Source organism: Embiotoca jacksoni, unplaced genomic scaffold, assembly GCF_022577435.1.
Source record: "Embiotoca jacksoni isolate LCO1_2020_lvr unplaced genomic scaffold, fEmbJac1.0.p SCAF_15, whole genome shotgun sequence".
Lineage (NCBI taxonomy): Eukaryota > Metazoa > Chordata > Actinopteri > Embiotocidae > Embiotoca > Embiotoca jacksoni.
Window position 1 is genome coordinate 7555752 of NW_027185285.1, and position 27284 is coordinate 7583035.

The following is a 27284-nucleotide window of genomic DNA, read 5'->3' on the forward strand; positions in this document are numbered from 1 at the left end:
TATACCACATTAGCTCGCTTCGGTGTTTGGAAAAAAAAAAAAAAAATCGCCGTCTGATTTGCGGTGTCTGGAATGCCTTGGTGTTGGGTCGACGTGCTGAAAAGCAGTCGGGCATCAAACGCTTTCGTCGTCCGACCTGTGCGCGCAGGGCGTTGACTGTCGAGAAATGACTCCCCCCTGCTCCGAAAACTGGGTCAAGAATGTGCGCGCGCGCGCGCGCTTGTGTGTGTGTGTGTGTGTGTTTTTTTGGGAGTTTTGTGAAGAGGCCCCGAGATCGTGTATATCGTCCCCGTGCGTGTTTGATTTCCTTTTTTTTTTTTTTTTTTGTTCAGAAATACATAACACGTGCGAGCAGGGCCGCGTGCGTGATTGTGCGCGCGCGCACCCGCCCGCGCGCTTCGTATGCCATGAAGTTGAGTCAGCAAGTGAATTGAGTAAGAAGCCGATGTAGCGGAGGGAATACAAAGAACGCGTGTGGTCCTGTTGCAGACTCTTACATCAGACTGGCATTAGTGCACCGTGCACATCCCTCCTGTTCTCCCTCTTGTCTTTTTTTTTTTTTTTTTTTTTTTTTTTTTTTTTTTTTTTTACACATCCCGCCTCTAAATATACTTCTCTGGAAAAACCCCTTGAGAAGACACCGCCCTCTTCCACTCAACATGCTAAAAATATCCTGCCAAGACCACCTTTACCAACCCCACCCACCCACCCACCCGCCCTCCATCCCTTTCAGTCCTCACTCCCCTGTTTGACTGCTGCCCCCCCCCCCCCCCCCCCTTCTCACTTGTTCACTTCTTGCACTCAACACCTCTTCATTATCTGACACAGTCCCTAACTCTCTTGGGGGTTTGGGGTGGGGTGGGGTGGGGTGGGGGGGATTTATTTTCTCCGCCTTTAACTCCCCTCTCTGCTCCCCTGTGTGTCCGCCCCTGTCCCAAAAGGCTGCCTGGCATTTCTGCCGACACATCCATCCATCCATCCATCCATCCATCCATCCATCCACTCTGTTGACCTCCCAGCTGGTCGGACGAAGGGCAGTCCAGCTTATCGGGGTTGGACCCTTAGTGAAACCCGTTGAGCGGATGAATTCTCAGGACACACAAACACAGAATAAACAGAGGTGGATTTTCTTGAAGTGAGCTCATCGCATGAGTGAGCGGGAGAGCAAACCAAGGGGAGAGAAGGGAAGATTAAAAGCAGATATGCTCCACATTACACTGGTCCCTATCATCCTTATTTATCATTGAGGGCCTTAAGAGACTCCAAACAATGTCGGCGATTACCAAGAGCGTAGGTCTGGTTTCAGATGTGGGGGCAGATAGCATGGATTAAAAACAAAAAAAAACAAATAAATATGCTGTTTTTTTTTAGTTTTTTTTTTACATTTATATACTTTCAAATCAATCCAGCAAATAATTACATAACTGCAATTGGTTTATTTTAGATAATCATGGTAGTGTAACAGAAAATAAACGTTTTAACCTAATGTCATGTTAATGCACGAACTCTGCTTTTTCATTCATTTATAGTTATAGGATGTAGCTTGTACTTTCTGGTAGATAATGTTATATTTTCATCTTTACTTTAAAGAGCTCTGTCTCAAATCAGTTGAATTTTATTTATATAGCCCAATGTCACACATTTGCCTGAAGGGGCTTTACAATCTGTACATCATACGAGTTATAGCCATACTATCCTCTAATATCTCATTCAACCTGAGCATCTTGGTAGGAGAATATTAACTGTTACCAAACATATCGAAACGTAAATTAAACTTTTCTTACTCTGTGGAACCAAGTTGGCAGGAATGTTTCCTTTTTTTTTTTTTTTTTTTTCCAGCCTTGTGTAGTATCTGCAGTTTTTCCTCAATCACTACTGCTCTTCAAGCTCATTGAAGCGAATAAGATCAAGGTTTTGTTTTTTTTATCAGCTCAGCTCTTCTCCCATGTGGACATAGTGGCAGGACAGTAAGAGGACGGTGCTCCTAGAAACATTAAGAAGGCTCTTTTGGGTGTGAAAAGAGGAAGAAGAAACGGACCCATCAGGAATAATTATGAACGATAAAATGAAGTTGTGCAAGAGGCTGACGGGTATTTTGATCTTCGGTTTGAGGAAGTGAAGGAGAGTGGCGTACTGTACGTGTAAGACGGTAGTTTTCTGTTTGTTTGTGGAGGCCAACGAGAGAGGAAGCCTATCTGCGGCCACATGGTGTTTCTGTTCCTCTGCTCAACTGCTGACATCATCTGGAGTGACACACGGCCGAGCGACTTCCTCCGTCTCATTAATCACTTGTGTGTTAACAGGCGCGCACACACTCCCTCCACAATTCCTGTACCCTTTACAGCTCTCTAACACATTCTGCCCTCGCTTGTTTGCTTCCCCGGCTCCAACACCAACGCTCTTTCCCCAGCTGGCCTGCCCACTTAGCGGTGACCTCTGACCTTCCCCATCGTCCTGGCCATAAATCTTTGAAAGTCCACGCTGCGCTTTCCCCCACCTGCTGCTCACCCGCCGTACGAGAGCGGGGTCGGGGGTTTGAAACCCAGACGAGAGGCGATCCGTTTTAAACGCACAAGGAAATGCACGTTGCTTTTAACCGGTGCTTCGTTCAGCGTGCACTTTGGCTGTCCTGTAGATGTGTTACGAAACAAACCTGAAACAACCCACAGCCGTTGGAGGACAGGTGACATTTTTACTGTGTTATCTTAGCTTAGATAAACCTGACAAGAAGGATCATCACCACCGGGCTCTGATTGGCCGCTTTGAGCTGAACTTCAGCCACTGTAGAGGGACAGAGAGTGAAAGTAGGGTAAAGTTGCATATTTGTAGGTTTTGTTTTAAATTTTGTCAAAGAGTTTATATTGCTACATTTCACATATTGATGATCACAAGTATGTTGCATCTTAAATAACACTAAATAGGGCTGTTACTCGCTGCATTAATACCAAAAGCTTCTTGATTAAGTCACGCTGTTAATTCGTGAACGAACGAAAGGGAGGAACGTCTTAAAGCCACCGTGTGGAAGTTGGTCAGGTTTGTGAAGCGGCGAGAACTTGCAGTTTGTCAAAATTTTTTATGATACCGTAAAAACCCACGGACACATATTTGAAAGGAGAACAAAGGGTCTGTGTGGTGATATATTTTCTGACGCTCAGTCGGGGGTCAACAGTAGAATAAAAAAAAAAAACCCACACATTTAGTGTGGGATGGGCCGTGGCCTGTAACTCCTATGTAAGACGCAGCCTTCACAAACCTGAAGAGTCATTCGTGTAAATAAAATTAGTCATCTCCACCACCTGAAGGACTCCTCCGCTGGAACGGCAAGGCCGTGGGAACGTTAAACCGGTCACAAGGGACAGAGACATTGAGCATAAGAATAATCTCTCCCTACTGCTTATATTTTTTCTTTTACATTGCGAAAGCACTACGTGGCCACTTCTGAAGTTTAAAAAGTCTCGCCTGTCACACTGTTAAAATTTCTTTCAACGCTAAACCTTGTCGGGGCCGGCAGGAAACTGCAAAGTTTGCTGTGCACGACCAGGTGGCCTTCAGCAAATGTGTAGGCGTCAGACAATAAATGGGTGGTTTAGCGAGTTAAGCCAAGGTGTGCACAAACTGGGTGTGTCCGCGTGTGCGTTTCCGCTCCCCCCCCGCCCCACCCACGTGAAGGGTGCTCTTGGGAGAGGGTATATGCCCGCACTTGTGCCCTTTGGCTCTTCCGGCTCCTCTCTCCATTTTTCCGGCGTGCACTCTCCTAACCCCAATCGCTCTCTCTCTTCTTCTGTCAGTATTGCCTTTGCTGCTCCCTCCTTTTTGTACATTTCGTTTTTGTTTCTTTCCTGATTATTTCTGGATTTGAACAAATTATCCGACTCGTCCTCCCCCCCCCCCACCACCTCTCTCTCTCTCTCTCTCCTTTTCTTTTCTCAGCTCTCCTTCTCTCCGTGCATGTAGCTGTCCTTATTTGGCTTCTCTTTGACTTGAGTGGGAGAGTGAGCATGAATGTGACTGTGTGTGTGTGTGTGTGTGTGTGTGTGTGTGTGTGCGCTTCCTCCTGACTGTGACTCACCCCCTCGTCTGACTCACGAGCGCTAACAAAAACACACCGTTGCCACGGAGACGCACCCCTCCATCTCCCCTCCCCTCCTCTCCCCCCACCACCTCCATCCCCCTCCCCTCCCTGTCAGTCTCTGGTTTCTCTCTCTCTCTCTCTCTCTCTCCTTGCAGGCATCCCAGGCAGCCCTGGCACTGTTAAAATGGGTGGCACGCTTTGGGTGGGATGGTGGTGGTGGTGAGGTGCAGGCGGGTTACCGGAGCTGGATCAAAGGGCAAGAGGAAAGATCCAGGGACACAAAAACAGAATACAAGTGAGGCTGGAAAAAAAAAAAAAAAAAAAGCACAGGAAACCCCCCCTCCTCCCAAAAATAAAAAACAAAACTGGTGAAAACAATTGTTTATACTGCAAACTTGTAAATTAAAAGTCCAGGCGGTTGCAGGAGAACAGAAACAGCCAGGGTGCAAGACAAGCAATCATCTATCATCAGTAGTAAGTAGAAATGCCTGCATTGGCTGAGATAGGCTAAACAGAAAGCGCCCACCTGTGGCTCTATTCTCTGCTTCTGTTCTCCTGCTTTTACTGCTCTGAAATTGCAGTCTGCTTTGAACTACGCCTTGTCCTTTGATGTGCTGGCGTCACTACTCGGCCTTGCTGTAACCTCCAGGGAGCTTGATAATGTGCCCACGTGTGACATTGCATTTCCACAAAGATCAGGTAAGGGCACTGGATGTACCCACAGCCCAACGCCACTAAGGTTTGGCCCACTTCCTGGTTGCTAAATGCTGGTGGTATGCCCCCTAGTGGACTGACAGGATTTGGTTTATTATTATTATTTTTTTTTTTCTCGTCTGCCTCGTCGGCAACTTTTGGATGAATGTCAGAGATGAGTCTGACTAAACCACACGTTTCAGACATGTGTATGAGATGTTAGCAGCAGTTTCACCAACGTGCGATTTCCTCTCTGTACATCTTGGATGACTTCATTCAAAGAAGTCAAATGATTCAATATTTCACATACAAAACTAAGATTACAGAAATATTTATCAAGTTTGCTTGTTATTTCTTGTTGTTTTTTTTCCCTATACTATTAACTCTTTCTACACTGGAGATCCCTGTAGCAGAATCAGGATGTATGTTATTAAATCTCTGCCATTTTCTAAATTCTCCCAAGTGTTTTTTATTCATGGATCCCAAGGTTGTTCATTTCAGCCTTCCAGTTTTGCATCTGTTACTCATTATATCAGGTTTTTTTTTTAAGCTGGGAATTAAAAAAAAAAAAAAAAAGCCTCTGGTTTAAAGGACCAGTTTCTAGGATCTAGGAGGATCTATTGGCAGAGATGGAGTGTGTAATTATACTATCATTTGTGACATTAGAGTGAACCCTTATATCTACATGATGCATGGTAGGTCTCAACTCAACTTCAGCTCCACTCGCCTTTTGGTTTTTCATCGGGCAAAAGCTGCGCATACTTGTTCCTTTTTTCTTATCACCTCTGAGGTTCTAAGTGAGCTGATCCAATACTAAAAAGTGATGTGAAAACTTTGCAGACCACTGATTGGTCAGAGAGAACAGTCCCAATTAACAACACAGGACATCTTTCACACATCTGCAGCCTCACAGCTCAATGCCACTAAATCCTGCACGCTACTCATTTAATGGGTTAATCATGTCTTGGCCCCCAAATTATTCTTTTGACCCTAAGGTTGGGCCGGAGCCCCACAGGTTGGACAGCACTGGACTAAACTATCCTGAAAATAAACTACACCGCCACCAACAGTGACATGCTGCTTACACACTGAATCACCTGTATAAAAACATGCAGTCCGGCCATGCATGTTACAGTAAGCACCATTTTTCTTCGCCTGGCTGTGCCGACTGTGCCTCACAGTCTGAGCACTCGTATCGGTGTCGGTGGTTAACCGCGTTTGTCCCACCCCTTCTCACTGTGATTGGATAGCTGGTGACAGCGATCAGCGCAGCTTGCGTTCATTAAAAAACAATTTTAAAAATATGATGTACTGAGGAAGAAACGCTGTGGTGGACAATAGCCAAAGGTAGTTGCAGCGGTGGCGGTGTGGCGGCCAGTTTCGGCGCATGCTGATTGGTTGAAATTAACCAGAGGGGTACGACAAGCAGGATAGAACAACTGCAAACGATTCCCTATGGAGGGTCCCCAGACCCGTATATTCAAGGAGTGAAATTGGATTCTGGTTTCCATCAGGCTACATTTTTCTACCCAATGAGTACTTTTACTTCTGAAGCTTTAAGTACTTTTTGCTTATACAAATTCTGAATCTTTACATACGTTGTAAGGCAGTAGTAAAAGCATCTGATTACTTCTTCCACCATCTGTCTAAAATACACAGACTTAATGAAAACAAAATACAGCCACATGTACACCTCACCACACACACACACACACACAAAAGAATAGACTCTCGTCTCCCACAAACCCACCACACAGACTTATACATGCACACAAACACACTTTTGACCTCCGCTTCACCTTCTGTGTCCCGAAAGCTCACAGCAGCTGGCTGGTGGAGAATTCTGAGAACAGGCTGAAACCGAAACTGTACGCCGACATAATCCTCGGCGTGAGAGAGAACGGGGGTCGAGAGGGGAAGACAGGAAACGGGAGCGAATGACAGACACTGTAACTGTAACACAAAGTCCAATAAAAAGGAGGAATGTAAGGCGAAGGGAGAGTTTCAGTTGCACAAAGTGGGTCAAAACAAAGTGCAGCGATCCACCCGAGAGACAAGAGAGTGACGGAAAACAAGCGACAGGACAGAGAAGACCGGAAACATGACGAAAATGTAATGTATATTCAAAAACACCATGGTCACACTTTATTGAAAAAAATGCAACTTGCCGTATAGGCCGCATCAGCCACAGCAACAGGTTGTTTAGCTGTGACTGTGAGAACATACAGAGTCCTGCTGTTGGTTTATAAAGCACTGAACGGTTTAGGGCCAAAATACATTTGTGATCTGCTGCGACCTGATGAACCATCCCGACCCCTCAGGTCGTCTGGGACGAGTCTCCTTTCCGTCCCCGGAGTCAGAACTAAACATGGAGAAGCAACGGTTCAGGTTTTCTGCTCCACATATCTGGAACAAACTCCCAGAAAGCTGCAGGTCTGCTGACACTCTCAGCTGCTTCAAATCAAGATTGAAGACTTTTCTGTTCGCTGCTGCCTTTAATTGAACCAGACTCAAGGATGTTGATCAATTTCCTGCATTTCTGGATTTTATTACTGTATTTTATTTCTTAAACTGCACTGCGACTTTCATTCTATTTTTAGCTTGTTTAATGTTTTAATGACCGTTTTTAATGTTTCAATCAATGTTCTTGTTTTTAAATTTGCTTTTCCTTCGCCCGATGTTTTGATGCTTTTAATGGTTTTATGTGAAGCACTTTGAATTGCCTTTTTGAAATGTGCCATGCAAATAAACTTGCCTTGCCTTGCTGCGCACAGACTTGATGATCAAAGATGAATCAGGGCACTGTGTGGAAAGACTGAGGGGGTGACGGTACAAAAAAAACAAAAAACAAGTAGACAAAGCTCCGATCCGCTTACTGTAATGCTTTATATCAACATTAGATTGAGGCATGTATACCTTCTCTGCACACACACTGGGCACCAAACGTGTCTGTATCTGTATATGTCTGTATCTGTATGTGACAGCTGTCCCCGTATGTGCAATAATCCCCAGTAAGCTCCGTGGCTCCCACAGTCTCTCACTGGATCCTCCAGAGCATCTCTGACCTCACTGTGTGCTTCTCCCTCCACCAAGTTTGTAGATTAAACAAGAAGCAACCGGGAGGAGCTGGCTAGCTTAGCTTAGCACCAGTGAATGTGAGACGTCACTCTGACTAGACTTAAGAAAACTTACCTTCAAATTTCTTCCAGTTCTTCACTGATGAAGTGTTTACTGATTAGTCTTTACAGTCTTCTTAGCGCCTTCGTGAACTTAATGTGACAGAGAAGACGATCATTAATACTGACTTGTTAATAGTCGATTACTTGGCCAGCAGTTAAATTTTTCTTCCACAGCTGCTTATAAAGTCATTACGTACTCGCTTGCCTTCAAATTTAACAACTTGCTTTCAAATCAAATATGCAGATATAACAAAATAAGCACATAAACTGTCCTTCGTGTTATATCGTTTGCCTCATAAGTGCTTCCCTGATACCCTCGCAAATAAATCTTGAAATCATCACGAGTTTCTTTCCTCGACTTCAGCTGTGTATGAATTTTTTTTGTTTCTGGGACATTGCGAGACGATGAATGAAGTCTCGATAAGAATCTGCTGTTTAGTGCCAAAAGGGGCTCTCTATATTCATGGTCTGAGTTTGCCCTCTGCTGTACACGGAGAGCCTTCAGCGATGACAAACTCGAACGACCTTCATTCCTTCTTGCACCCGTGTCTATCGTTTTGCTTTCATGTAACAGTTAATGTTAGTGGTGCCTCCCTTTGTTATGCATGTTTTCACTGGAGCACTTTGTGAAAGGAGGTTAGTGGTGACGTTTGTTATGATTTAGTCTTAAATAACAAGAAATGTCTGAGTGAAACAAGGGTGATCTGAGGCAGTTCAGCTTTTGCGTACGGGCTTACATTCTTGATCTTGGTTAACTCAATGTAAAGGTACAAACACATGGAGCATACACTTTTCACACCCATCCTTTTCAAACATCTGCGCGGGTGTCAAGGTGGCGAGTCTCAGCTCTTTCACAGTGATCTTCTGCCAACTTTAGGCTGCTTCTGACTGTTGGGCCAAAACTCCCACAAAGTCCAAAATCTTTAAAGTCACAGTGTCCATAAAACTCTTTAAAATGCAGTCTATGGTGATGGGATACTGTTTATTAATAGCTGTTTATACTTTTAAAATATAAAAATAGCTGTGGAAACGAGACTCCAGGAGAAGGGAGAACACGGCCATTAAGGTAGAGAAAACGTGACGCAATCCTCCCGTCTGATAGCGGTACATGTATGAGAAGGTTTTTAAGATGTACTTTCTTCTGAGTAGTGTGAAATGAAACAGTCATTCAGCACTTTCTGTATGTTGTTCTTTAAGGAAGAGTCTCCAAAGTGGTTTAAAAAGTAAGATCCTTTGGACAACTTTATCCTTTTGTCACATTTGATTCCAAGAACAAAGGATCTCCTCTCGTACGGGTCATCTTGGGGTCTTTCTCTAAGACAAAAATACATGATCTGTGTAATAAGAGGGACATTCTCCCATAACACAAACTCAGAGGGGCTGCCGAGAGCTCCGTCCTTTGGTCTTTGAAGTGTCCTTGGAAGGGAATGTCCTCAGAAATTACTGAAGAGCTCGTATTTCTTCATCCAGTCCATCTGTGGCGCCTTCTTCTTCTCTTTGGCGTGGACCTTTATCTTTTCTTCTGCTGCCGTGGCGCTCAGACTCAGGCCGATCTCGGTGAACGGGTCCGCCAGCCGGCCGCCTTCATCGTCTGCCAGCTAGACGGAAGATATTATATAAAAAAAAAAAAATAGAAAAAAAAAGGGAGGACAGACAGACAGACACAAGGGTTGATGGTGCTGACTTTCATGTGGAGGACCAAAGACCAAACAGAGCAGCATGCACGAATGCCCACACCCACCTGCGTGCTGTTGCCCTGGCTGCTGAGGTCGGAGTGCGTGGACCTGATGGACTGCGTGGTGGAGCTGCCATTGATCTGAGGGCTGGGGGAGCCATTGGATATGGACGGACCATCATAGTCTGTGAAAACAAACGCATGAAAAAAAATACTTTCCGAACTCATACTGTTTTACACGCTAGTAATGTTTTTTTTTTTTTTTACAATCTCTTTCCTTTGCCAAAGGAATGGGATCTCAGTCTTATCCTTTACATAAGCAGCAGAAACTAATTTTGGTAACCCTTTACTTTACAGGTCTGTAATTTTTTAGGAAGTTTCCCACTTATTTTTTGCTACTAATTAAAGGGAAAAAATAAGACAGTGTTGCACTTGTTAACCCCAAATGAATTGTTAATTTAAAAAAAAAAAAAAAAAAAAAAAAAAAAAAAAATTGTTCTAATCTTTTTTGCCAGTGTGCTGCAGATGGTAGGTAGGTAGGTAGGTATATACTTTATTAATCCCCGAGGGGAAATTTTTTTGAGCAGATGAGCTGAAGGGGAATTTACGTTGAAATAGTAAATGAGTGATGAATAAATATCTTGGAATTTAATATAGTTCCTGCTTCAAGGTAATTTATTTGGAAATCGATCACTTCTATGAGCTCTTCTTGAAATCTGTCTACAAAAGTATGGACCTCCACTGTGACCCGCATTTCTTTTTTTTTGACAGCTCATCCTTTGCAATAAAATACCTGCAGTGGTTTGGTAATGTGACAGAACCACAACCTGCTTGACAATGTCGTGTCCTAAAGGTCAAATTCATGCCCAGCACATGAATACAGGAGCGCAGTCCCACCTTTGAGATGGCCGACTGTTGGGATCACTCCTCTCCTCTTGAAGTGTTCGTCCGTATCGGGATCCACCACCAGCAGCCACGTCTCGACTCCACCTTTCTTTATGAAGGCCACCACCTCTGCATGCCGCATGCCCTCGATGTTCACACCGTTTACCTGCAGAAACGCACAAGAATTAATTTTTTAGTTTTCCTGGAATAAACGGACTCTTTAATTGTTTTGTAAGTTGACTGTGCTCGTCATGAAGCAGCTGACTGGACACTGGTGTGTTCAGATAATATCAGCTTGTTATCATAGTATCTGGGCATGTAACAGTTTCTGAGTCATTGTTAGGGATATATATTGTATTCAAATTAGTAGTAAGAGTGTAGGAACGTTTTGATCTGGGTGTGTATGAAGTTGTTCGTAGAGGATGGTTTATTTGCAGCCGTAAACATAGATCTTTAGGTATAGTTCTTAAATACTGGAAGCCAAACTAAATCTCAATGCTTGCACCCTGTATCCTTCACATTAAATGTCCAAAAGGCTGGATATATGTCTATTATATGTGGCAAGGTTGACTAGTGCTGATCTACACTCACTGTTCTGGGTCTTGGTCAAGTTGAATTTTTGCTTAGTTGATATAAAACAAACGACAAAATAAAAAATGTCTGTAGGTTTTAAAATATAAAGAAAACCAAAATGTTGTTCACTTTTGTTTTTATTTTTTATCTCCCACCTGACCTTCTTTGGTATAGTATTATACATTGCCTGTGTTACCTCATCCACCCAGCTGGGGGCAACACAGGACCATATACTGATTACACACTGTTGGCTTGCACTAATCTACACACACTTACTCCAACTATTGTTATCAATCAGGAATTCGTGGAAGAGTGACTGAAGGAAAGTGTTTAGGACAGCTGTACATGCAGCTGTGGATGCAGCCTGAAGCTACAATGGGAAATGTACACCGGCGCGTAATGAAAATGTGTGCATATGGCTGCCATCTACGTGACAACATCGCTCTTGCCTCTACACCCATCTAGTAAAACACAACGGGCCTGTTATTACCTGGTCTTATCTCGATGCTGTGTTTCAACAACTTTGTCTAGACCTTGGCTTCTGGGCAGGCAGCCTCGCACCACGGCAAGTCAGTGTTGGTACACAATCAATTATTGATGGCTCTCCTGGGCTCGGGCTATAGCGAGGGTTTCAGGTGTCAGTGTCCTGATGGGGGAATTTGTTTAAAATTCACTGCTTATGATAAGACGGGTCATAGTGAGCAGACAGAGGAAGAGAGCGGAAAATGTAAACTCTTCCAAGTCAGCTTTGGATTTCATTTGTGGGTGAGGATGATGGGGGAGAGACGAAGGTAGAAAATAAGACTGCAGACTTTATGGGTCCTTCAGGAAAGAAATGAAAGGGGAACAAGAGAGAGTGGAAGGAATACGGTACTGTAAATGAGATGAAAGGAACATGAAGAAAGTGGGATCGACTGATGGAAAATGTGAACTTCATCAAAAGTATTTGATACATCCTTTTTTAATCTCCGGACAGATGACGGACAGATCATCAGTCAGCCGGTGAGGCGGACAGATGGTTTGATACGGAGAGAACAAACATCTTTGTATTTGGCCGAACAGCAGGTGTTGTGTCATGTTTCACAGACTTCATTAACAGTCCTTCCCACACAAGACAATACACTCTGTTCTCTGCCCACTGGGATAATTAGTACATGCTGTCGGAACCGTGCGGAAGCTTATTTCTCATGGGACGAGTCCTCAGGGAGCCTCTCATAACGAGTGTGTGTGTGTGTGTGTGTGTGTGTGTTCGAGTAAAAGTCATGAACAGTCCAGCCACCTGAAGATAACATCTTTGATGTGGTTTATGTGTGCACACGTTTCTGATCCTGGACCGATCAAAACAAGAACTTTCAAATGGATCGGAACGTCTGTGAATATGATATAATAATATATCTGTGAAGGTGATGAAACTTTATCTGTCTCCAATTAAGCTTTGCAAAGACAGATGAAATCTGTGCTCTTCTGCAGTCGAACACACGATTCAGCAGCCGTGTGGGCCATTTTTTTTTTGTGCCTCAGATTAATTCAGAAACTGATGTTTGGTTGACTTTTGGAAATGTATTGTGACCAGAACAGTTTTTTTTTTTTTTTTTTCCAGTGGAGAGAGTGAGTGGCACATTTTCAAATCAAGTGTATGAAGGTTTTATGAAGTTTTCTCTGACAGCTGTTTTGTTGAATGCATAAAGGCTCCTCTTGCAAAAAATAATTTTGATCTTTCTTCATCGTCAACATCCCTAAACCCAATGCTTGTTGATCCCTGCCTACGCTCAATCAATTAAGTAGACATCATATTTTCCATGACAGAGCTTGAAAACTTGATTTTCTAGAACATAATGCACACAAATATGCTTGGATCCATTTGGAAGTGGTGCCACGGCATACTTTGTCTGACTGTTTACAATAGTCTACAGTATGTGAGCAGATGTTGGCTCGGACTCTGAGTCAAGCAGTGTCTTCAGGGTAAGCTGCTCACTAGTTTGTGAAACGATGACATCATTTTCCCTTTCACTACAACTCTAACATGCCATCTTCTTGAAAGCCGTGATGTCCCTCATATTTACATACGTGTAAATAACATCAGCCTTTTTTTTTTTGGATGAATTTTCCTGAATGTCAGTAACCCAAAAACCCAATATTGGTTCTTATTCTAACATCTTGGCACGCTAGCGTTTGCTCTACTTAAGCATCAAGTGATTACAATTCATCCTGATCCGGGGAATGAAAAATAATGGCATTCCTTAAACAACTAACAACTAAAACTCTGGCTTGGATTTGTAACAAAAGGAACCCTTTTTTTTTTACACGGCCTAGTACGATTGAATGTGTCACTTTTGTGATATGCGTGGGAGAGAGTGAGCTGACCACCATGCTGGTGTGCTTGTGTGTGATGCTGTAATGTAGGTTATCGTGAAATCGAGCCCAAGTGCGTTAGGTGGGTCCACCTGGACAAGCGGTGCGTGTTTGTGTGATCTTTTCATGTCACACTGAAGTTTGTGAGAGACTCGGCGTACGCGCCGTTGAATGCAGTCCAAGCCGAGACTAATGAGGCGTTCACTGGTGTCAGTGCTTCTGCCAAACATCGTCAGAAAGCAGGGCTCTTATCATAGCCTTTAGAGCGCTCCCTGCTGACACACCTCCAGTGTAATGGGGCGTGGTGAGAGAAAAAGATGGCGACAGACCAGAGAGAGAGAGAGATCTGTCATGGTTGTTCACCTCTCTAACAAGCTGCTGACAGATAACTCAAGCGCTATCTTGATGCATGGTCAGAGACGGATGTAATTATCAGCACACGCACACGGGCACACACAGCAGCCAACTAACCTCACAAGAGCGCCGCGTTTTGGTACAAACACGATTAACGCACTGAGATGAAGTCATGGCGTGTTATTTAGAAACCACAGATTGATCAGAATCAATCAAGTCACATCAAATTTACCTCGGAGCATCTGACAGGAAATTACACATAGTTACAATCCAACAACAGTCTAAAACCTGCAAACTGCAAACATACGTCTCCCATATCACACTTTCAAAACAAGAAGGAAAATACATGACTAGATGCTGTGAATTAACACTTAGTATTTATGTGTTAAGAAAGAAGAGCTCATACTTTTTTTTTTAACTCCCACATTATATGTTTCAGGGACAATTATACTAGTACTACAACTATTATTTTTTGTTATAGATTAGGCATTTTCTTTAAAATGCTTTTCAAAATAGCTGGAGATTAATTTTCTATTGGTTAACTTTCAGCTATAAACACAAATTCCTATACACAATAAAACTCCTTTAATTTGTTTGGCCAGCCTCTTTTAAGAACGGTCCACCTTCATTTATGTGCCCATGTACATGTATGAGAGCGTGTCTCTCAGTCTCTGTCTCCATTGACAGATGTCTGTGAGGTCACAAGACAGTTACTGCCATCGGTGACCTGCGACAGGATGTTCCCACACACTGCAGCCATCTAATGTTCCAATATTTTTCTAATGCCAAATCTGTCTCTAAAATATTATTAACGGCATGACGCCACGGACAGACTTTTACTTTAGCAACTGAAGCTCTTCTTCAGAAGACCATACTGATGGTTTTCCTTATTTTGGTCCATGATCACACTTTGTCTTCAGTTTACTTTACTCGCAACCAATAGGTTTTAGATTTTCTACCTACCAGGCAGGCACAGACTTCCATTTAGTGAGTTTACTACAATATGACAATCCAAAATTATATCAATTATAACAAGTAGTTTATGATTTAAACAATCACCTTCATAATGAGTCTCTGTCTCTGGCAGCTCCAAGACTGACTCCTCAGTGTAGCTGCTGAACAGCAATAAAGTAACAGTTGTTTATTTTTGGAAATACTGTACTTAAACATGTTAGGATTTTAACGTGTATTGAACGGTGATGGTGCCAATTAAAAGGCATTCTCAAAACAGATCCTTAACTTCAATAAGATGTTTGATTCAAGGAAAAAAAGCTGTTAAGGATTTCCTATGCATGTGTGCTTTAAAGATCTGCAAGCTTTAATGTCATTAACTACCATGAATTCCTGTCTAATGGAACCAACACGACTTTCAAGACAGAAAATGTATCAAAAAATGAAAAGTAAAATAGCATAAAACATGCAAAACCATCAGTATGTTCCTTTAAATTTTGGGGATCCCAAATGGTCATTGCCCAGCCTTTCTATCAGACTCTGTTGGAGTCCTGTTTGTCGTGCTCTGCAGTCTGGTGCTGACCTCGATGCACGGCCAGGGAGTTCAAAGGTCATGGGAATGTAGGGTGAAGGCTGTGTGTACACTGCTTACAATGATGAAGATGATGCTGTAACGGCAGCATATACTTTTATAACCAGGGGAAAGTTCACTGGACACCCATGATCTTTGTTAACTTCTTCGTCCCTTTGGAGATTTGAATCAATGATCTTTTCACCTTTGTGTGACGGACTGGAGAATCTCTTTTCCTCTTCCTCCCTGCATCATCACTCTCTGCTGCTTTCTCTCCTTCTTACCCAACACACTCTGTCTCTTTTTTATCTCCGTGTTTTATAGACAGAAGAAGAGACCTACATATAAACAGACTTTTCCCTTTCTCCCCCACGTGTCTCCTCCATCAGCCCCTGATCAGACTGATTTATAGCCGACCCTCCTCTCCCCTGAGACCAGCCTCCTGTCCTTCATCAGTCTGACACACAGTACAGACTGAGTCCAGGCTCCGGGTCCTGTTATCCTTAGAAACACACAAGGCTGACCCCTGTCACTTTAACTACAGCCGTGATGGTGGCTCTACACAGGGTCACATCTGTATTTGATCAGATGTGGGTGACTGCATGAATTGTTGGCAAATTCTCTGAATAGTTCAGTCTCAACTCTCGTGGTAGCTTTTTTTCAAAATGGCTGTGAATCTAAGAATATTTTAGCCCATCAAAAAACCCACAAATGCTTCATCTTTACTTGTACTTTTGTTGAATTCAGTTAGTTTACAGTAAGGTGATGCACTTTGTGTAGATATGCACAATCAAAACAGATTAGATATGCAACATTTTTTGCCAATGTTCAAAATGACAATATTTTCCAACTCGTTTGGCCGATTGCTGATACAATATATGGACACATATTCGTCCACCTACAGTAATTGCAGCAAACATCAAGTTGCTCCTGTAGTTGAATTGACATTATCATGACCTAGTCTCATAGTGACAGCCCACTGGTAGAGGCAGACCAAATAAAATGTACGCAATCCTCATCAAAAAAGGAAAACTACTTCATCATGCCATAATTATTGTCATGTGACATTTTTTTTTTTTTCAAACAATCCTGGAAGATTGATCCTGGGATTGGATGATACTCTCCCTCAGACAATCAGTGTGAAGAGCAAAACTGCTATCTGGTTTGGACACTCGGAAAAACCTCCACTCCATCGACATGCTGTTGCTCCTTCTTTCATTCTTAACGGAAGAGGCATTATGACGTTGCGTTGCTTGTGTCAGGGGCACATGCGAGGGTGAAGCATCGAGCATTTAGGCATAATTAAAGCATCATTTTTTATCAGCCTTCCATATCGGTAGAAATGCTCATTTCGGGCCGATGCAAATTTTTTTACTTTAAAACCGATGCTACCGATGATCCTTTATCAATAGCCACCTCATTAGTCTGTGTACATTGTTCATGATATTCTCATTCCTCTGTCTGGCCTGTTGAGGCCTACCAGCTGAGTGCATATAAGCACAAAAACACTCCCACAGTTCTCACTTAATATCTTGTGCTTGTCGTTCTCTGACCTAGATTCCTTTCAACTTATCAACACTGATGTGGAGGATTCCCGTCACCACCGTAACTTGTCATTAAGCACACGCATAAAAACACGGATTACTGCAAAACAAAATGTTTTTATGTATTTGTTGATGTTTCAAAAATAATCTATATTCAGAGTCGTATCTTAAATATGCATGGCCTACACAGGAAGTTATTTTTTGTGTTAAACATTTTACAACTGAAATTGATACTCATATACAGTATATCAAAAAGTTGTACTGCTGTCAAAATATATAAAATAAAATTCACTATTATTTAATGGTTGGCAATAATATTTTCACGATTTACCCCAATTAATAATAAATGATTTGTCCTGGCCGCTTTGAAAACGTTTCGAAATACGAGAAAAGGACAACTATGACCACAATACTGTAATACCGTATATCTAAATTATGTATTTGTATTTTACATCCCTAATACACACAACTGCATAGAATTAAAAAAAACCAGAACAAAACTCACCGGCAGTGTGAACAAAAACTGAACTTTAGCAGCTTTAAAGAGGTAGAATTTACTGCAGAATATTGTACTGGATTGCATTATATTGTCATAAAAAAAAAGCAATCACACAGACTCCATCAGAGACTTAATTTACACTCCTCCTTCCTACCTCGATGAGCCTGTCTTGTGGCCGGAGCCCTGCGTGGTCTGCAGCTGATCCTGGGTCCAGAGACCGGATGTACTGTCCGGGCCGCGACCGATCGCTGTGGAGGTTGAAGCCGTAGCCCATCTCAGACCGCACCAGGTGGCACAGACGTGGAACGAGCTCGGACGGGTCGACCGGGGGTGGCGGCTGGGACTGGGACTGGGACTGGGTGTGAGCTTCAGCCTGCGCAAGAGCTTCCTAGAACAGAGTGAAGGAAGTATGAATACACAGTATTTGTCTTTGTGTGCCGTGCAGGAATCCTAATCGTTTTGCTTGTTCCTCGTCGTTAACAGAAGGGCCCCATAGGGAATTTTTAAAAAGGACGTAGACTCTGCATCTAAAAAGTGCAACCGATGCGGAAGTGCCTTAGATTGCAACACCACTGAGGGCCACTAGGGGCACGCTCCAGAAATCCTCTGGCTGACTACTACAGATACAACTGAAGGTGAAATGACTCCAGCTGTGGTCACAACTGGAGTTAAAAAGCTGTAGTTTAAAACTGAAAAGCTGATATGTGATTAGATTATTGGTCAAATGTAATATATACAATATAAATGGCCATTCGCTATTAGTTCATAATGACATTAAACTGTAGGCAATGAACCACAGAGTGACTGGGCCATCTCTCAGCTGGGGATTGGTTAATAGAGAAGATACAGGACAACACTGATATAAAAAATGCTTCAAAGCTTATAATGTATAATAAATGGTTATACCACATTGTTGAGTCATATGGTCAAACATCACCTTTTAAGTCTGCAGGGTAAGTATTTTATACAATTAAATGTGGGCGGAGCTTCAGTTCACTATAGATCACTGAGTTGTAAAGTAGTACAATCTGACCTCGTCATATTCATTGCATTATATTGTGAACAGTTTTGTATTATTCCTCTAGGTTATAGGTTTTCTCCTTTCTTATCTTTCTCTGTCATTCAGTCGTAGAATAAACGTCATTGTGGAGTGAAACTGTCCACTTTCGGCACCTCTCTGACAGCTCCAACCACCTGGATGAAGACATTTATAGAACCTGGATAATTATGCCTTGAACTCCACAGTGTGATCACACTGATTTACCACCTACACACCCGCTAAGAAATGTGCTGAGAGGGGTTTTAGTTTGGTGCGCAGCTCTAACCTCAGCTGCTATTAGCAGTGAGGCAACAGACAGGTAGAGTGGGTGTTACGTGACCCACAAGTGTCCACATACACAGTGCAGTACACATGTTGTGTGCACAGGACAGATCTCCCATGATATTACGCAACTTGAGAGGACGATTGTTTCCACGGCATGTGAAGCGAGCGCCACAGTCCAGCTTGTGCCTGCTAAAAATACATATGGAGCATGTGGGCAGGGTGAGAGAGGAAGACAAAGGTGCTGTAGTGTGTTAACAGGAGATGAAGGTTGGTGACAGTTTTTTTTTTTTTTTTTCTCACCAATTAATTTCTCCTCTTTGATTTTCTGTACATTTATTGCGAATGCATCTAAGAATTGATGACTGAGGCTCAGTCGCGACAACAGCTCCACTTAGTCCTTTAAATAAACAACACAGATGGCAACATATAATTTGATTTCAGGCACCAAATTCTTTAGGGTAGCAGTGATGTGGGCAGCTCGCCCGGAGATGGAGGGAGGGAGCGAGAGAGAGAGAGAGAGCATCGACTGACAACGGAATAATTCAGAAACATTCAGCTCTCATAAATCCCTCCTGATCATATTTTTCCTGGCTGGAGAGGAAGTGCCTGGGTTGGGCAGCGGGCGTGGGTCTTCTAAGGGAGAGAAAAATTAATCCAAAATCAAATGTGATTAGAATCCCGAGATCTGGGCAGAGGAAGAAAACAATGTCAGAAAGAAGGAGAGGAAGAAGGGAATAATCAAGGAGGGAGAGAGTGTGTGGGAGGGATAGAAAATTAGATGCGGCGAGAGGGTTGAGTTCAGGAAAAGACAGAGGCACGGTCAGGATACGCCGAGCCCCCGAGAAGTACAGCAGACAGATGCAGAGATAAACGGAGGGGCAGAGCGCGCGAAGAAAAATCAAGACGACAGAAGTTTCCAGTAAGAGACGGTGGGGAGGAAAAGAGTTCGCAGTGGAGCTCCTCTAACATAAACAGAGAGAGCAGCACAGCTGGGAGTCATTATGTGGGGGAGACGCAAATGTCTGCCAATCTAACCTCCGACTGCCTCTCAATGCCTGTCCGCACCACACTAATAACCCCCTGAGGCCTGGGCCATCTCTTAAACTCTGTCCTTGACGCACTGTGCATTAGGACACTTTTTTTTAATTAATTTTTTTATCTGTATAAGTTTAATTGCTTAGATTTCCTGCAGGCCTGAGTGTCTCTACGAGAGGGTGACAACATGACCCGAGCTACGTTTTGAATCACAAACCTTTCCTTCTTACTCTTAGTGTGTACTGCAGCTGCCATTACAAAGTATGTGCTGTTGCGTGTGGTGTGCACACAATTGTGACATACTACTTCATAAAAATGCACCTTGAACTTTGACCAAGTTTGGAACAAGTACGGTTCCTTTTAATGCCTTTTCTTCTTTTACGTCTTCCTTTTTGTGGGCGGAGCATTAGCGTCACCAAGTCTCTCGGCGGCTCAGTCGATACGTATCTTCCGCTGCGCAGAGGATTGTTGGTCAAAACAGCCAGCGTAGCGTGCTGGCCTGCATACTGCAAAATACGACCGGATGTAGAGGGACATACTGGTATTTTGACATTTCACATTTTATGTGTTAGGATATACTAAATGTTTTTCTGGCATAATGAATAGTGTGGTAGTATGGACCCTGGAACGCATTGTGTGTGTTGTCTGCTCCATTTCAATGGACAATAATCTGTACTGATGGTAGACAAAAGTGTAAAAGACACAGGCTCTTATATGAAAGACTTTAAGAGTGTCAGCTGAAGAGATTTGGACAGCCTGTTAAGTTACGATATAACCTCGGCAAACCAAAAGGCAAAGGCCATCAAATGAAATGTGGCCGCCGTGTTAGTCTGAACTGTGGGGTGTTGAAAACCTCAAGGTTTTTGGGAAAAAATATTTTGATGGTAAGAGAGAGCGGAATGAGAAGTAATGTTTTCCCCTCCTTTGTCAGTAAACTAGCTTGTCATCAGGACAGTTTTCAGTTATCAGCATTGGATGTGTTTTCAAAACAGAGTCCCACATGGAAGGAGAAGCAGCAGGAACTGCTGGGAAAAACACGGGATCCATGTTGAAAGCACTGCAGCACTGTTTAAAACAAGCTCATATGGAAAACTCTGCTTTTCTATAGTATGGAATATTTTACGCTCACTACAGAACATTGTGAAGTTTTATTTCCCACAACACACACACACACACACACACACACACACACACACACACACACACACACACACACACACACACACACACACACACACACACACACGTTCTGACCCCGGCATCCTGACTGCAGCACATCAAGAGGATGTGCTGTCAAAGGGACAAGTGCCATCCCTTGAATACCATTAGTTTCCTGCTACAATCAGCTTTTGTTTGGGTCAGTCTCTGTGAGGACATGTGGGGGAGAGGATACAACACACACACACACACACACACACACACACACACACACACACACACACACACACACACACACACACACACACACACACAGACACACACACACAAGACTTCTGTTTGAAAATGTGAACATTTAGATTACACCAAAAAAATAGACTGTAGATTTTTCTTATACTTTATCTGACATAATTTGCCACATAAGTTTAACTTCTTTTACTCGATTTAAAGGAACAGTTCCACATTTTGGAAAATACATTTAGTCCCCCGCTGGAGAGTCTTTGTAATCTTTTTTGTACCTTTTTTACCTTGTAAATTTTCACCTTTGAGCCCATGCTTCTCTAAGTTAAGATATTTCTTAGCCGGGAGCAGTAACTTCTGGGATTCTAGCTGAATGCCTGTCATCAGATCCAGGCTGAAACACATGCTGCCCCTTGTTAAACTGTAAATTGTCTTTTTTAAATTATTATGAACATTATTATGTCAATTAATAAGCCTTAGAGGTGCTGGTAAGTGGATTTTTTTGTTGCTTTTGGATAGCGCTAGTCTAGCTGTTTGCCTGTTTCCAGACTTTTATGTTGTGATCCACAACTGCTGTCACACGTTTCTATTGGTCACAGATTGTACCTTTAATGTGGTGGCATGGTACAGTTGAACAGGTGCACTCATTAATGTATAAAAATGAAGTTGATTGGATTAAATAATTCTTTTCCAGTGTTGTTATACATGCAGCGGCAGTTGTGTGACTACATGTATTTGTGTCTGTCTCTCTTGATGGGAGCAGTTTTGAGGTTTATGTGACATATGACTGAGAATGAACATGTACCAGTTTTCATGTTTAATTTGTTTGTAACTGTGCAGACAGACACATATGTATATTTCCCTCCCCGCGAGCAGCTATACTGGAAGTGGCATTGGCAGGTGATGAAACTAGATCGCAGCTTGTTGAATAATTGAGCGGTGGCCTACTGCGATGGATGGATCATGACTGCTGTTAACCCTTTCACAGCCAGGGATCACTGGCTCTCTGTGCGATGCTGTTATACATGCCTTGATTAGCTCCAAAGAACTTTAAATCCAGTCTGTGGGCGTGCGTGTAAGCATTTTGAGAACAATGCTCTCACTTATATGCTTCACATAGCAGATTATTTTAAACTTAATATCCCCATTCTAATAAACCAGCCTAGTTTCCTTTGAGCCCCGTGTAAAAAAAAAACAACACAGTTTTTCCTGCTGAATTTGGTTTGCTAAAAGCAGATGTGGCCACATATAAAATCTATTTTCATTTAAACGTCTTCTTCCTGCAAACACACCCTCCTTCGTTGATAAATGACCATCTATTGACCAAAGATAACAAATTACAGAATGCAAGTAAAAGGTGAAATAAAAGATAAGTTGTAGAAGTCAGTCAGTCAACGGATGGCACTTTCACAAACAAGAAAGCGTTGTGAGTTAAAATCCAATCTGCAATTCAGCTAAAGTGCATTCGTCAGTTTTTTGTTCCATGGCCCTGGCATAATTTTTTATGACTTTCCAGAACTCGACCAGAGTTCTTCCATGACCTAAAAACTGTATCCCAGTTTGCCATTATAATGTCGCAGCTTGGAAAAATTAATTTGGAGTTGACAGCCTGTTTTCCAGTTGGGCCTGTTGTGCAGAAATGATCATAAGCCTACAGTGTTCAAAACAACTGAAAACACTGATTTCTGCTGCATTAAAATATCAATTAAGTTGGAGAATACCGTCCCGTGTATGCCATTAGCAGCTGACAATTTCTTCACTTTCTGACAAGTGATCTTTCCCTGTAGTAAACATCCAAGTGATGGAAGCATAATGTTGCATCGGATAACATGTTAATTACATTATTATAAGTATTACTTATGGAGGGTGAAATGATTGATACAGTATAGTATTGTACAATTTTGTGTGGCAATATAGCAATTGCCAGATGCATGCAATGTTTCATATATATTTTTCTGACAGTGTTTCTGACTGTCTGAACAGTATGTCTGCTTCATTATCCCATTTTTCTACAATAAAAATGACTGAAGTGAGATAAACAGACTGAAAACATTATCAGATAGATAGATAGATAGATAGATAGATAGATAGATAGATAGATAGATAGATAGATAGATAGATAGATAGATAGATAGATAGATATGTTTTCGAGTGACGGTGGTTGAAGTTATCTTTAGTTAAATTGTGAATGTTAGTTTTGAACTCTCCATGGTGATACGTTTTGAGGGGTCATCAGATATGTCATTATCTTGATTTACCTTCATCAGGTTTAACAGAAAATAAACAAATACATTACAGCTGATTGAAACTCCCTCGAGCGCACACTTCCTGGCTGCGGCGAGTTTATCTGCGATACCTGAAATCTAATTAAAAATGGAGCTCTAAATGGAAATGTTGCTGATGTTGCGTGACAGTACAAACAAACAGCAGCACATGGGACTTTTGCTGATGTCATGGTTGAGAACGAGTTGCCATGGAGACAGCAGAGGAGCCAGTGCTGTCTGTCAGAGGCCGTAAAACATGTCGGGTAACTCTTGAGCAGGTAAAAGAAACATATGGACATACATACTGCATATTATCTATGGTTATGCAGATTTAAATCGTTTGTTGACATTGCGTGACAGTGTAATGCAACGACTTCACGTTTTCAGATGATTTAGCAGAACCCATATGAGGATCATTTAAATGGTCTTTAACAAATTAAGAAAATTGCTGCGTCTCAGCTTTTCTGGCCATGACAGCCCTGCCCTTAAACTGTGTGTGTGTGTGTGTGTGTGTGTGTGTGTCTGTGTGTGTGTGTGTGTGTGTGCGTGTGTGTGCGTGTGCGTGTCCGTAAGTCTCACATGCAGCTGCTTCAAGTGTTGCTCAATCAGAGAAGAGAAGATCTGGCCGATCCACAGTGGGCGAGAAAGAAAGACAGGAGGGGAACCAGAAAAAACCCCAGAATTGACAGGCAACTGGAGAGAAGCAGAGAGGGATTTGGAGCCTGTAAAAATGAAAATAAAAGAGGGTGGGGGGGGATAGGAAAATAAGCGACAGGAATGAGCACCGGAAAAGAGAAAGAGGGCAGGCAGAGAAGGAGAGGAAGAAAAGCAGAGCTAGAGAGAACATGAGAACGTGAAGACTGGCCAGAGATCTCGATAACTAACAGTTTTTCCCCCACTGGTGTTGTGCTGCATTGCGTAAGAGCTCTGTGATACGAGGGGAAGCTGTGTGTGTGTGTGTGTGTGTGTGTGTGTGTGTGTGTGTGTGTTTGGTTTGTGTGTCCAGTGCTGCTCTAGCAGGACAGGCCTGCTGAGATCTGTTTACAAAGTCCCCTGCTCAGCTGCAGTGCAGTGCAGTGTGTGTGTGTGTGTGTGTGTGTGTGTGTGTGTGTGTGTGTGTGTGTGTGTGTGTGTGTGTGATACGTGCTGTACCTGCTGTTTTAGTGTTTCCTGAGATCATAATTCACCAGCCAGTGAAAGAGAGACAGGAGCGTCGAAGGTAGAATGTGTACAAATGTGAGTGAAACTACTGGAACAAAATATGGAAAGAGAAAGTTGGAGCCAAGCAGCAACATGATCAGATTGGAAAACTGATATACTGTCATGGATCAAATTTTTTAAACTCTCCTCTCCTCACAGATCTACAGAGTTTGTCATAGTAACTTGGACTCAATGCACAAATTCAGGCTTGTCGGCCACTATCAGATTTTTAAAGTTGAACTTCTGCTTTTTAACGCAAATTTAGCTTGACTGTTGAACAACTATGGTTTGCTCTCATCTTTAGAGTACAATAAATAGATTGACCCCCCCCCCCCATCCCCCCCTCATGTTATGCACAGCAAGCCAGGCTCTGTCCCAAAAAACTGAACCTGCATGCCAGCAGGTCCAAAGCTCATGAATGAACACATTAACATGTTGTTTGTTTACTGTACATAATCAGGCTTTGAAAAAGGTTAATTTGCCATTTTACAGGGGGGTTATGTACTTTATTATTTATTTGTTGGGGCGGAGGGGGGTGGGGGTGGGGGGGGGGTGGGGGGGCGATTTATCGAGTCTCTGGTCTCAGACAAGGAATTGTTGCCCTGTTAAACAGTGAACTGACATATTTACACTTTTTTTTAGTTTTTCATTGCGATTAAAATAAATAGGATTAACATGTTCCTTAGTGAGCATTAGAGGTGCTGGTGGGCAGGTTTTGTTACAGTTGGACGGAGCCAGGCGAGCAGCTTCCCTCTGTTTTCAGGCTTCATGCTAAGCTAACTGGCAGCGAGACCAGCTCCATTTAGTGGTATGGATTTTGTCATCTAACTCTTGGCAAGAAAGCAAAGCATATTTCCAACAATGTAGAACTATTTGTTCTAAAAACAAACTTTAGAGCATAACACTCTGATTTGGTTGTAATGTCAAAATAAACTAGTGAGAGCATAAGTAGATGATATGCTGTAAAAAAAATAACAATAAAAATCAAAGCCAGACTTGTGCCAGTTATTCCTCTGTTTGTGGCTCTGCATGTGCTGTTGTCACATGGCCCTGCAGTCAGATAAGTCAATAGCACCAATAAAAATCATGTCTAAATGACCATTTGAAATTCGAGTAAGAAACTCAAGCCAACTTGTTCATGCCTTCCTTCCTCTGAGGGAGGCTGCCATTGTGTTTTGCTTTCCAACTCCTCATATCAATTTCTCCATTATGTTGCTTCTTATAACTTGTAAAGGACTCTGCTGAGCCTTGAATTCGCTGACATAATCTTCAAGAAAGTGCTGCAGGGGTATATAATTCGTTGTAAAAGAAGCTGCTGCCCTAATTATCCGATGAAGCGTGCACGGACGTTGATATTTTGTGTCATTTAACACCTGCTGAAGATGTTTGCAGCTCGACTGTCAGGCTATCTGCGAAGCTGCGGGGCTGAAGCTTCACTTTATTTAGCCCCTGTGTTTGTACTGCGAACTTAACCGGCTGGGTGTCGGTGGTAACGTTCCCGAGAAAAATCACAAGCAGCGCACATTTGGTGATGCGTTTCCAATCACCCAGCAGGCGACAGGCAACAAGGTCGCTCTTCAACCATCAACTGACTGACGTCACACAGACGACACTGTTTGGATGTCTGGGAGGTGAAGTCCAAAAATACAGCTGCAATTACCTTTTTATTGCCATAGGTGCCGCCAAAGAGAAAAGAAGCTGTACTTTTACTACCAGATAGAAAAGCTTTTTATTTTGTACAATTAAAAAATACAGTAATTGTAGGTCATTTTACATTAAGGACATGCGTGCGTATTTCACTGTCTTTCTTGACGACAGGTTGTCTTTTGAAACAAATGTACATGTGCTGCGAGCCGCGGGGCGCAGCTTCCTCCTGTAAGAAGTTAATTGGATTTTGATTGACCGGTTTTACCAAAATCAAGCTCAGTGTCAGTTTCCAGAGGCGTTCTGTACAATCACGGTGAGACCATCATTCCCTTCTGCGTCTGTTTCATTTTCACGCTCCGAGCACATCATGAGGTTCGTGAAACTATGCAAAGAAAGAGAGACAGGGGACAAGGCTTCTCAACAGGTGGTTTAAACCCCCCTTATATCTTTTCTCCATCTGTCTCTCGCTATTTTTCTACACTTCATTCTTCCTTAACCTCCCGTTTGTTTTGCCTTTCATCCCTCCGCCCTCCATGCCATGCCATTCCACGTCTTCTTTCTGCTCAAATGCTTTAACTCTTTTACTCTCGTATTTTCTCTCCACATCTCACGCTTCAGTCTTTTCAGCATGAAATAATATTTCTACCTCTTTGCATGTAAATGTCAGTTTCAACTGTGTGGGCTGCTGGCATGCTGATATGTTGAGCAGTCATGTGCCGGAGGAGGTAGCGACTTTATTAATGTTAACATAGCTTGTTTCTCCTATTGTACTCCTCCCATTCTCTGATTATTTCAATCTATATTCAGATTTGAAAAATATTTTTTTTCCTCCTGTCAAAATCGCGCGAGTCTCTCTCACTGTCTGTTTTTTGTATGTGACAGGATGTCAGTTGGTGACGTTGGTGATGTAATGTTTGTGTGTGTGTCCGCGCCCCCGTTATCAGTGCGTGGCAGATATCCCTCATCCCTTGGAGGTGGTGGATTTGCTGTGTTTTTTCTCAACTCGGTGTGCAAAAAAATATTTGAATGTGAGTTAAGATCAACAAGTTAGTTGATTCATTGATTTAT

The 27284-nt window shown here is 42.6% G+C and overlaps 1 protein-coding gene across 1 annotated transcript in view; it reads right to left on the reverse strand.

Annotated features, from left to right (window-relative positions):
* Positions 1-8907: 8907 nt before the first annotated feature.
* The window catches only part of LOC138198091 (Na(+)/H(+) exchange regulatory cofactor NHE-RF2), a 33785-nt gene continuing 15408 nt past the window's right edge, over positions 8908-27284 (reverse strand). Inside the window, exons 3-6 of the mRNA XM_069149272.1 lie at positions 17503-17736; positions 10517-10670; positions 9686-9804; positions 8908-9542 (exon numbers count right to left, since the gene is read on the reverse strand). Coding sequence (XP_069005373.1) covers positions 9378-9542; positions 9686-9804; positions 10517-10670; positions 17503-17736 — 672 coding nt within the window. The 3' untranslated portion in view covers positions 8908-9377. The remainder of the gene's footprint in view (positions 9543-9685; positions 9805-10516; positions 10671-17502; positions 17737-27284) is intronic.